The sequence below is a fragment of the Drosophila yakuba genome, chromosome 2R, assembly GCF_016746365.2.
Source record: "Drosophila yakuba strain Tai18E2 chromosome 2R, Prin_Dyak_Tai18E2_2.1, whole genome shotgun sequence".
Lineage (NCBI taxonomy): Eukaryota > Metazoa > Arthropoda > Insecta > Diptera > Drosophilidae > Drosophila > Drosophila yakuba.
This window is the reverse complement of record NC_052528.2, coordinates 18,812,464-18,824,859: the sequence shown is the minus strand read 5'-3', so window position 1 is coordinate 18,824,859 and position 12,396 is coordinate 18,812,464. Positions and strand designations below refer to the sequence as shown.

At 41.4% G+C, this 12,396-nt stretch overlaps 2 protein-coding genes across 8 annotated transcripts in view; one reads left to right on the top strand and one right to left on the bottom strand.

Moving 5' to 3' along the window:
* Positions 1-12,396, top strand: part of LOC6531327 (cyclic nucleotide-gated cation channel beta-3) — a 58,051-nt gene that overhangs the window by 5,649 nt on the left and 40,006 nt on the right. The window lies entirely within an intron of this gene.
* Positions 7,865-8,484, bottom strand: LOC6531331. The gene is made up of 2 exons (XM_002092099.4): positions 8,377-8,484; positions 7,865-8,320 (listed from the first exon to the last, which is right to left on the bottom strand). Exons 1-2 carry the CDS (start codon positions 8,425-8,427, stop codon positions 7,955-7,957), a joined length of 417 nt encoding a protein of 138 aa, XP_002092135.3. The 5' UTR covers positions 8,428-8,484; the 3' UTR covers positions 7,865-7,954.

Here is a 12,396-nt window from a genome sequence, read left to right as displayed (position 1 = left end):
GTAGCAACGTGCATTTCGTTAACGCCTTTTCCCGCTCAATTGCTCTAAATTGAAAATTGAATTTACCGCAATATTTGCTTAATCTCGCATCCAAACTCACTTACGAAAATGGCAAATTCAATTGCCTATGAGTGTGACAGTGTGGTGGCTGTTGGGTTTGTTGGGTGGCCATAACGTACGCGTATACGTTTGGTTTTGTGTTCGTGCCATTGACAGTTTGTCGTCAATCAGTTGTCGTTGTCGTTGTCGTTGTCATGGTTGTTATTGCTGTTGAGTCCCCAGCGATGCACCCACAAATATGAGTGTGTGAGTGCATGAGTGTGTAATCGCATTCATTGTATCTGTGTCTGTGCCTGTATATGTATCTGTATCTGTATCTGTATCTGTATCTTCGACTGCATTATGACAAAGACAATATGTAAATATGCGTTTAATTGGTTTGTAATTATTATTGCTGCGGCTGTTGTTCTCCCGCTGTTGATTTCCAGTGGTTATAGGTGTGGCAACAGCCTCGATGTTTGTTTTATAATTTGTGCATTAATTGCACTTAGCTAAATGCGGCCAGACTCGCCACAAAATTGAAATAGACAAGTGTTAAACAAAAACACTTGAGTACTAAAGTGAAAATGTCTAAAAATATAGATTTTATATTATATATTATAATGTATATATGAGATGAGATAGCCAAGATTCTGGCGAATTGCCATCAACGGAATGGTCAATAAATAATTATGGTTTCCGAAGCTCACTCGATGATATATATTCAATAGCCATAAACGCGTCATATTCTTGTTGTAAAAAAATAATCGCCTGAAGTGGATAATTAATGTTTAAATTATTATATAATATTAAACAAGCCACCTCTCCGAGTTTATCGATAATTTCAGCGATAATTAATGGTACAACCATGTTCCACTGCCAATCGTGGGGCGCATTCTTCTTCGAAAGCTCGTTTCGCAGTTTCGGTCATTAATTTCTCCCCACGCGCTTACACATAAATTTGCAATTAAATGGCACACTGTGGCTCAGGAAGCGATGGAAAAAAATCGTTGCCTACTTCTGCGGGCACTTATCAGCTTGGGTTTTTGGCTCAGATCTCGATTCGTTGTGCGACATTTGCTGTTTGCCATTTAAATTTGTTTTGCGGTCGACGTGAGGCTCGTAAAAAGCAAGAACGCATAAAATGCAAAAAGGCAAAAGCTGCGTAAAATTGAGCTCCATACGGAGGGGAAAACAAATCAAAACCACGTGCAGTTGAAAGTTTGAAACTCGGAAAACATACAGATGTGGGTCCAGATAGAGAGCGGAAAATTGTGTGACGCACCACAACTTGGGATTCTTGCGTTGGCCTCGATGCAATCACAATAAAAACCGCACGCATACGCACAATTTTCATTATAATAAAACTGCGCATAAATATCTAAATGAGCAATAAAAGTGTTTTATGTGCAATGCGACGGCGACGATTCTACGACATCGACATCTCGACACCGCCGATGATGTGGGAGAAAGGCATAAAAGCAGCAGCTGCTGGATTCAAAGTAAAAGGATATGGAAGATAGCAAAGGACCCTAGCATACACACACACACATACAAACACTCGCTCTCACACACACGACTGTGATTGGCAGACGGTTCCCAGATATCGAAAAACGAGAACACAAAACTTGACCTTACTCCAACTTTGCCTCTGACACTTTTCACTCGATATGCGCTCCGTAATTTACTACAAATATTTGAATATGCTTTAGGGTGGCTCTGAATTCAAAACAAAATGCATGAATAGATTTTTTTAAGAACTCTTGACTTTGAAAGGTAATTAAGATAGTTTATTTTTTAAAATAATCTTGGAAAATGCTGTGTTTATTTTTTATGTTTGTCGCCTGCTGGTTCACCCTTACTCACTTATTTTTATGAAAATACCGAAAAAACCCACAAGTGCCGTAAAGTTTTTAAAAGCAATGACAGTCAGAGCAAACTGACAGAGTCAGCTTGCGTATCGATGAATATACTGGGGCATTACATGTGTCTGAATTATTTAAGAGCAAATGCGTGCCCGTCGTGTGTGCGGCACTATAATAAAAACAAAATATTAAAATGACAGAAAATGTTTTCTTTGAGCTGATAGAAATATTTATTTTTTGACATGCTCTCTCATGCTCTCATACTCTTATACATGCCGAAAACGATAAAATGCCACTCGAATTACTAAAAGGCAAATTGACAGACCGGCAATAAAATGGATGCCAACGGGCGTCATTCTAAATGATATATAAAAAATCATGTGTGAATTATTTTGGGTACACTTATAAAGAACCTTAAATATTTGCCCATTTGCCTAAAGTGCAATGACAAACATAACGCTTCTCCGTTTGCACTCCTTAAATGCTATTACTTAACGCATTCCTTTGTGAATACTTACGCCGGATGCTTCATCAGTTAAAATTTTTGCCAACGCTTAATTATCCAGCATGTGAAGTAAATTGCCGGGCGGTTGATTAATGCATTTCATGGACAGGTGCCTTGCAGCAGCCTCAGATGAAACAGATTACTTAATAAGTGCACGGCCGACCGGGCGTATACGCAATGTTAATGAAATTAATGCGTGTGTGTGTGCGTTCGGGAAAAATGTTAATTTGCATTGCAATAAGAAACTTGTAAGCTCGCAAGCAAACTGCACAACAATGCCAACAAATTGAGATGTCAGGGAGGTGGAGGGGCAGTGGAAGTGAAGAAGCGAAGGATGTGTTCTATAAAAACAATTTGCTCTTTGTGCGGAGCGAACGATGCGAGGGAAGGCCGGTGGACACACTGCTGCGAGGCGCGCTAAAAAACTGAGAAGAAAATGCTGGCCTGTGGCAGTCGTCATAGGCAGTGCGACCTGTCAGTTGCACGCGGCTTGTTGTCGCAGTTGTTGTTGCCCGGCGGGCATGTAAAAATATGGCACACGTTGCGTATACGTCACATACACGTACGTAGCGGAGCGAGCAAGCATATATACACACCGCGAAAAGTTGGATGCATTAATTACTATTTTTGAATTCCATATTTTTAACATACATGTATTGTTGTGCCCATTTGCATTTCGGTAAAACTTTTTATTATAATTATTTTATATAGAATTCTCTAATTGAAATATATAATTGTTTTTTATAGTCAGAATAGAAATTTTCTCAGTGCAAGCAGAGCAGAGATGTGAAAAATGTTGGCAGCTTCGAGGAAAATTGAGAAACTGACGGGGGAACGAGCCTAGAGAATGAAAATGGAAAACAGGAGCAGCAGCAGCAGAAGAGGAAATGTCGTGAGTGAATGAGTCTGTTTTGGGGGAGTGTGTTTGTGTGTGTGTGTGCTGGCATGTGAATGTGTATGAGTGTGTGTGAGTGTGTGTGAGTGTGAGTGCGTGTATGCTTAAGTGTGCATGTGCTTGCGTGTTTGCGGAGAGGCAAGTGGGCAAGGTGGGGGCGTCGTAGGTGGGCCAACGACATGAGCCGTGACGTTAGGCTCATTTATTTATTATTTCCTCAGATTGAAGCACTATCAATAACCAAGTGCAAACAAGGCGAGAAGAAAGAACCACACACTGGCACTCACACACAGACACGCACACCGATTTTTGTGGGGAGCATCTGGCTGGGGAGCGTATTTTGGGGCTTGGTTTTATCAACTTTACAGCCTCGATGTATGGGCTTGTTTATAGATCCATTCCCAAAAAATCTGAGAGCATCTGGATGCGCATAAATATGGATACTCACTTTACAACTTGATTGAGTTCCGCTTTGCTTAAGGTTTAATACGTCGGGTTTTCTTTTGAAATTGTCTCATGGCTTTTATTAATTGGATTAGGTTCATGGCAACGATTAAAAACGGTTAAGATCGTCCAATACACTGTTTTATCTTTGTTTCACCATAACAAATGTATCATTCTGAACTGCTGTCATACAATACAAGCGAAAATAAATTGAGAGTAACGCTCATTTACATTTCGGAATTGCCATCTCCGGATTTCCCCTTTTAAGCTAGGTAATTTTCAGCGCAAGCCGTTTTTTGTTATCCCAGTGAATAGTAAACTGTTTGCATAAATCAAAACTCTTTACATTTTCCCGCCCAGCCATCGTATAGCGTTCATACAGCGTTTCCCATGTGTGCCATACATTTCGTTGTGCATTCACTTTTTGTCATATTTTTTTTTGGATGGCTAGAATCATGATTTAGTGCTGCCACTAGCTGCTGTTCGGTGTTCGGGATGGTCTGGGCTTAATGATGTCAATCGGCGCGTGCCCTGGCTTTAAACTAGGGCCGCATACTTGCCAAGTTTATCTGGGCTGAAAAAGCTGGGGACAGGGGGCACACACTCATCATAAATGTGAATGTGAATGAGCTGCGAGCATGGGGGAGGACTGTGGAGCGTAAGGTAACATGGAAAAGCAATCGCATGGCCAGGGACGCATGTTCCGTGACCCATCTCCAAAAAAGGTTCACAAGTGCGCTGATATGCAGGGAGATGCTTGCCAAAAAATTACACGGACCATTGGTCAGCAGCAGCAACAACACACAAATGGGCCACCAGCATCATGGCCCGCAGCAACCCTTAAACAACCTGCTCCCCGCATGCCACAGCCCCGCCCACTCTACCGCCCACACACACACGCACACACACTAGTATATTCAAAGAGACAGAAAAAAAAAAAAAAAAAAACACCTTTGATGTATGTAATTTTGTTACCATTTTTTATGCCTCTCATTTCGATGTGTTGTTTCGTACTCTTTTTGGCCATAATGTTGAGCGGTTATGTGTGTGCGTCAATACAACTGGGGTCAGAGTAATAGCGAAATACGACATGGGTTCTTCAAAATAGATTTGCTTATCGTTAGCTCTTACGGAATTTGCACACTTCGTGGTACACTTACAATAGTGTCAGTGTGGCTTTTAGTTTGGTAACTACGTTTAAGTTTAAAAGCTACTATACAATTCATTGCTCCTTTCAATGTCTAGCATTAGGTAAACCTCATAAGATTATAAGCATTTTGAAGTGGCGTAAGATGTTCATTTTGTAAAACGATTTACACTACCACTGATATTTTGACCCCGGCTGTCTGTGTGCCTGTGTGTGTGTGAGCCCCTTTGCCAGTGTGTGTGTGACACAGAAAGCCAGTTGTGCGAGGTGCGAAGCTGTGACGTAAGCAGCGAGCCAAAGCAGCGGAGCACTGGCCATCAAATTGGGTTACCCCCAAAAAAAAAAAAAGACGAACGAGGAAAGGGGAGCATTTTTTCAGTGGCTTCTGCCGCCACAAGGGAAATGAGATTTGCGCCTCAGAGCCGCGTGTCAGTTTCAAAAGCGGAGGAAAAATAAGGTATCGCAGGCAGCGACGTTAGCTGGGGAACTGGATATCAGACTTTGCTACATTTAAAACACGAAAAGTCTTAGTGATTGATTTCTAAGTCGGATGGCTTTAGAAATTCATATAGGCCATAAGCACTTTAAACGACTTTTGCAATTTCAGCCAACTAATTGGCCATCAAGAGAAAAGAAAGTTGAGAACTTTGTCGCTTAGAGGAAACTTTAGACTAAGATGAAGTTGTTTATTGACTTTGCGCCACAGAAAAGCGAAGAATGTACTTCAGACTAATTGAATTACTGCAAAAATAGTCATCCACTTAAGTGTGTCGTGCAGTCATTGAATAATTATCTGGCAGTAGGCAATCCTCAGCATAAGACGGCCTTTGACCTTCACTCCCAAGGAGCAGCATCTTAATTAGATCGAACCCAATTGCTCCGAGCGCACAGTTCGCTTAATAAGTATTCGTTCGGCGACAGCAGCAACGCCGGCGATTGGCACAATTCCCACAAGCTGACAAACTCATCAAAAATTTCACAGCCACTTGGGAAGGCAGAAAAGCGCAAAATTTTTATTGTGTTTTCATTAGAGGCGCGCAAATGGTCACAAGGATGCACTTAAAACAAAGATCGAAAGTGATGCCCTTAGTATACATAGAAAAAGGCAAAGTATTTAAGATGTAAGAATTTATATTTAAGTCTTACAAAACATATACATAAGATTATATAAAAGTAAACTCATCTATTTCAATTTCAATTACTTTTACAAGTATTATTTTTGTTTGTTCATATTGTGTGGGTATTATACATATACTTATTTTGATTATTTATACCATGTAATTACAAGTTTGGTATAACTTTTCTGAGTGCATAGAGTGAAGCAAAGCGAGCCACCGACGCCTAGGACATTTTTAAGGGGCGTGACCGGACGGCGGACGGTGGGCGGTGGGCTATGGACGGCGGGTGGATTGGGTGTGGGTGTGGAAACTTTGAACAACTTTGACCAAACACCCAGACACGCGCGAGAATTGCGCCAAAGGAGCTCTCAGCCAAGAAGGACAGCGCAAAGGAACCTAATGAACAAATGAACAACGGACAGATATGTATCTGCGTTTGCATATAGACGGTGTACATAGTTACGTACAGATGGCCGAACACTTCTGCTGTTGGGCTGGGATAGATGGGTGGTGGTGGGGGTAGGAAAAATACTTTAATCTCAAGGGCACGTTTCCGGAAATAAATAAATAAAGCTCCACGGCAGAAAGGAAGACAAGGCGAAATGTTCTTCTGCTCATAAAGCAGAAACTGAGAAGAAAAGCTCATCGGCATAGAAACTCTTGACGTGAGCTTGGGAAAAGGAATTCTTTTAAATTTTAATGATATAAAATATTTGCACAATTCCTCGTGCAAATATATTTTCATACTTTCCACGGACCATTTTCATCATCTTGAATTTTTGCTTTTTTGTTTTGTGGTCGGTCCGCCTCTCGACTTTTAATTAATAATTTAACAGCCACACCCTCAAGAGGGAAATCAAAATTCATCTAGATGGCCAATTAAAAATTAAATTTAATCAGAAATAACAAAAGTAGCAAAAGTTTACTTTAAATTCAACTACATTTAGAATTTATGCGAGTGCGATTTCCATTTTCGAGTAAAGATAATAGTAAACATAAGCGAACTAAATGTTTGCTTGATGCTAATTGTAATTAGTTATAGTAAATGGCAAAAAAATATGCGGAATAGGGGCAACACGATTTGTTAATTATACAGAATGGTAATGAACAACTCAATTTGGTGCGAGATCCAGCAGAGTCTGTAATTAAAAAGAAAACTTTTTGTTTTCCCAAGTCATCGATAAATCAAAGTGAAACAAGAGCCGAACCCAGCTTTTCGTCTAATTTTGCTCCATAGAACAAAATCGCAGCTCGACAGCTGACGACAGCTGATTGATGATCCGCAAAATTACAAATTACACACAAATGCTATGCGAGCCTGGAATTTGGCAGATAAAAATCGTAGACCCAATTCCCAATTCACTTAAGGCGTTGCACCTTATTTGTTTTCGCCCAAAACGAATGAAGTTGATTGATTATGTTTCATTACAGCAATAAATAGGGCCGCAATTAAAACATGAATCAATAAAATAAATGTGGTCATAATGACAAAATTTTAACAGCGACTTGGGTTTCATGTTTGATAAAGGCGTTCAAAAGGTCATCAGATTGGCTCCAATCGTGGGAAATTGAACAGCAGTTGCTACGCGCATTACTTCCTACTTTCGCAGAGCAAACAGTGAAAATGCTTTTGAGGAACATCAAATATCAAATTTCCGCTCCCATAGAACGCAGCTTGGGATGCCTGTCGAAACGCGGTGAAAATGGCTAGAAAAGCGTCTTGTAAATGGGGTATTTCATAGATGATAGGAATCTTGGAAGTTACTTTGTTACACTTATAACAAAAACTCATTATCGGCCATCGTATTTTGTGCGTTTGAAGTGAAAGTATCTCAAAAGCTAAAAGCACGCTAAAAATAATATACATATATTTTAAAGAAAATGTCGAGGTAGTTCCGCAGAGTTATTGGAATTTGTTCACCACATCTCGAACATATTGCATTACATATTGTAATCGTAGGTATGTGGCTCGAACTCGTAACGCTTTAGGCGCTCGTAATACTGGCCAAAGAAAAATCCCTCCAACTGATAGGTCTTGTAGATGCGGTAGTGTGCTGTGCCCAAGTAGCGATTGTTGTACGCCCATATGCAATAGTTGGGAAAGGCGTATATATAGCTCTCCCTGCCCCTGGAGTCCATGTCACATGACCTGTGCTTTGTGTGCAAGTCCATGGGCATATCCGGAATCCCTCCTGCTCCACGCCTAATGTGCTTGGGTTTTGTACTTGGGGCAGCATTGCCAGTCCTTGCCACTGATTCTATCGGCTGCTTCATTTCCACTGATCTGGCTGCAATTTCTACCGGAATCTTTGGTTTACATGCGCTTAGTATGACACCAAGTTAAGTAATAGCATTTCACTCACCAGGGTTGCGCATAAGACGAACAAAAATATTGAATATTTGATTAACTGCATTCTGGATTTTGTGGTGTGTTGTGTACTGATTTTGTAAATAATGTAAGTGATTTCTAGAGCAAGGCCACCTTAAAAAAGAACATTCATTCAATTAGATGGGTCATTGCACATTAATATCCTAAACCTTTTAGAACTTCTTTTCATTTTGTCGATTAAGTACGTTTTTTGAGAAAGGTACTCGCATACACTCGTATGCGATTCAAATGCAAGCCATTTCAAAGTATGAAAACTGTAAAATCCTTGGCGCAGCATCCTCCTCCGCAGGGAAGGCAAAAGGAAATACCCAAACGCTGACAGCTGAAAGGATGTCGGGATATCACAGAGCGAAAAAGAGAGACAGAGAGAGAAAACGAGCAAGGACTCGTCGCATGTAAAGTGACAGGCAAGTGTCACATAATGGCCAGCGTTGATAATGACCAAGAACCGATGCCAGATCGATTCACCCGGCGATTCGTGATGTACGAGCCAAGTCGGGCAGCATTTCAAGTGTGAAAATAATACGACAGCAGTAATCAAGGCGCTGATGGCAGAACTAACCTCTCTCACATGCTCCCCATATTGATTTCACGCTGAAAGGCTGCAGGAAATGGGCTAAAATATTTGGCGGAAATGTTGAACGGAGCAGGGAGGATGTTACCAGCCCAGAGGGTCCTTTTGGGGAACTGATTGTTAACACATGTCACTGGCTCATAATTGCAAGGGGTTCTAAATCGAGGAGCGAATTGAGCTTCCAGCCAGAACCCAAGCTGGAATGCATGACAATTGTTTTGACACACATGTTTTGACATTCAGAGAGAGACGGCAATAGGGGCAGGAAACTGACATTGCCGTAAGGACGAAACGATAGTGAGCCAGAGCTCTTAATCGGTGTTTTGGTTCAAGGATATCAAGAGCACACGCCACGCAAGATAATTGCATAAGAAATTATTTTTCAGTTGGCATCTATGAATGGATAAAGGCAAGAGTTTGCTCTAAAGCTCAAATAAATGTGGCCATTAAATTCATTTAAATTTTAAAAGGCTTTAAAGTACGTGACATCAAATACAGTAGAATCCGGATATAGCGACTTTCAAGGGACCGACGATTTGACGACGAGGAACAAATTTTTTTTGTTTATTTTATAAATTAATTTTGTAATCAAACAAAAAATGTAATCAATTTAATATAATAACATGGGTTTTTCTTAAGAAAAAGGCAGAAAATATTAAAAAAGAGGTATTCAGCAATTTTTCCAAGGCAAGAATAAAGCTTTTAAATATTCGTCCAAGCGTCCTGTTACCCGTCTGTTTTGTGGTTTTTTGCTTTCGGTTAACCAGGCCAGGCAATGAAGATGACTCCTTAGCCACACACTTCAGCTGTCATTTTCGTGGGAACGCTAAATGCCTTAACTGTTAATTTTGCATCCAATTAAGCTCGGCAATTTTCGAGGGTCCAGAAAGCGATTTCTGCTTATGACATTTGAAAAGCCATCTTAGACTCGACCACAACCCCGAAAATGCAGACTCTCCCCTCGAGGAGCGCGAGCGTTTAGACTGCGAGTGGGTGGATACATGGAATGCAAATATTTCCCCAGTGAATTGTGTGTACCTGCTGGAGATGCAATTTCTGGGAAAATGGGTCGCTTAATTAAATCCAAGCACACGGAGCCCAAGGAGCACAAGGGGACTACTGGTTGCACTCAGTACAGAGTCTGTCAGTCACTCAAAGGAGGCAGCGCAGGACGACCGAAAGATTGACGATTGCCAAGGCGCACAGGTAGCTGATGAATGTGTCGGGGTGGCACTTTTGCAGTGGCAAATCCCACGCTCATAGTGCTGGCCAAAAAAGTAGTGATTATTTCAGTTTATTTATGCCTGTTATCTAGCTAACAATGATATATGATATAGAAAGCTAGCCTCCTGATTATTTATTTTAATCGCTCTGTGGCAAATAAATCAGCTCAGCACATGTTCATAGATCATAGCATATCGATTTGACCAATCCTACTTTGGCAGAATACCAATTATGGCCGAGACGCATAATTAATTGTGATACTATCGCATATGTGTGGCTGCAGAGCATCCTTGCTGCCTTAACTTTCGGTGCTTGTGTGTATATGACAAGGATGCTTTTGGCCAGGATAAATTCTGTGTTTCGCTGGCGATAAACCACGATACTGGCCCAAGTTGCATACCGGCTGGGCAATAACTCGTCGCTGTCACCTCGCTGCCTCCTGCTGCATCCTGCATCCCCAAGCGCATTCCATCTTCGACTTTGCCAATAAAGTGAAATATCCCTCCACAATCTCTTATTTCCCGACTGCACCCCCCGTCGCCCTCACAGCACTTTGTACTCCTTCGTGGCTGCTGCGCTGGCACATATTTTCGCCTGCTGTGCCAGCAAATTTGTTGCAGAACTCCAGTGCAACAAAAGCTACAACTGCAGATACACTGAGCAAATAACTGGGAATTCTTCGGAAAAATATAGGATATACAAAGTAAAACTGTAGATTTGTTTGTTTTTTTGTTTTTAAACTCGATTTGGTGCGTTTACTTTAATACCATCCAATGCTGTTCAATGAAAAGTATCAAGCATAACACGTGCAGTTTTTTCAGCGTGCCACAATAACTGCCTCTGAAGCTGTAGCTTAAGCTGAAACTGCAACTGCAACTGAATGTGGAGCCCCACACAAACCAGGCATTTCTGTTTCCTTTCTTTGCACCAAGTTGTTTTTCATTTTCATTTAGTTTTTCCATTCTTTTTTCGCTTTTCGCACGAAGCGCCGCGACCCTTTTGTTTATTTGCGCTCTGTCGAATCACAAAAACTGTAGCGCCATTCGCCATCAGTGTTGGCCTGGGCCCAAAGGGTTGGATAAAGATGCGAGGGGCGATCGGGCAGTACACTGCATGTGGATGTGGATGTGGACGTGGGCACCTTGCACAAAGGCGATGGCAGCTGCACGAGTAGCAAAATGTTTTCATGCCACAGGGTGTACAACGGAGATGGTAGGGATACTATCGCGGTACAAGGGTCGGTGTCTATTACGTGGCTAGTATAACGATGCGGCAATGCGGCTAATCAAAGACTTCATATTAAAATAAATTTGATAACACTTGATTTTTATTTACGTCTTTTACCGCTATTACAAATTTACAGTACCTCCCTAAGGTAGCAAGTACCTAGATATGTTGCACGATGGAATCAGCACAAAGCAGCGAGGTTGGGCGGTTCAGTGGGTGGTGCCACTGGCTTACTGCTCACGTATGTGCAGTTATAAATGGCAGTTCGTGCACCACGTTTGCCGGCTACAAAGATGCAGGGAAAGATCCACTGCATTCGCAAGAAGGAGGTGGCTCCATGGATATAGTTTGCTTGCCTGCTTTTGTTAGTGCCGCTTTGGCCCAAAGCCACATGGGTTAAAGGAGTTGCAAAAGTTACGCAAAGGGGCTGCAAGCAGAATGTTGTAGTAATAGAATTACCAAAATACCGAAAGCTTTGCTGTAATTAAATATTTTGGGCGGCCACACATCGAAACGCGAATGAAAACCAAATTAAGCCACATTATACCCATTTCAAAAAGCGCTAAATTCGGAATTAAATTGCTCAATTATACATTTGCGGCAACAAAGGTCGTCGGGCGATAATTGCAACAATAAAATGCAACGCACAGCAATGGGAAAAAAAATTATAATTGATAAAAGCTTAAAGTGCAATAATAATACGCATATAAGAATAACAGAATAACCCAGTAAAAGCGCCGATTGCGTTGCTTTTCTGTTTTTTCTGTTTTCCCGCTTTTCTGGCAGAGGAGCAACGCCATGCAGCTGCATTAATTTGCATGGGAAATGCGGCAACGAGTCTGAAACGGGGCTGAAATAATTGCACAAAAGGGGTTGCATCGATGGTTGCGGGATATCGATGGTCCAGACATCTAGCCCAATGCAAATGCAGTATTATTGGCCAGCGTTATTTACTTATGCATTAAATGC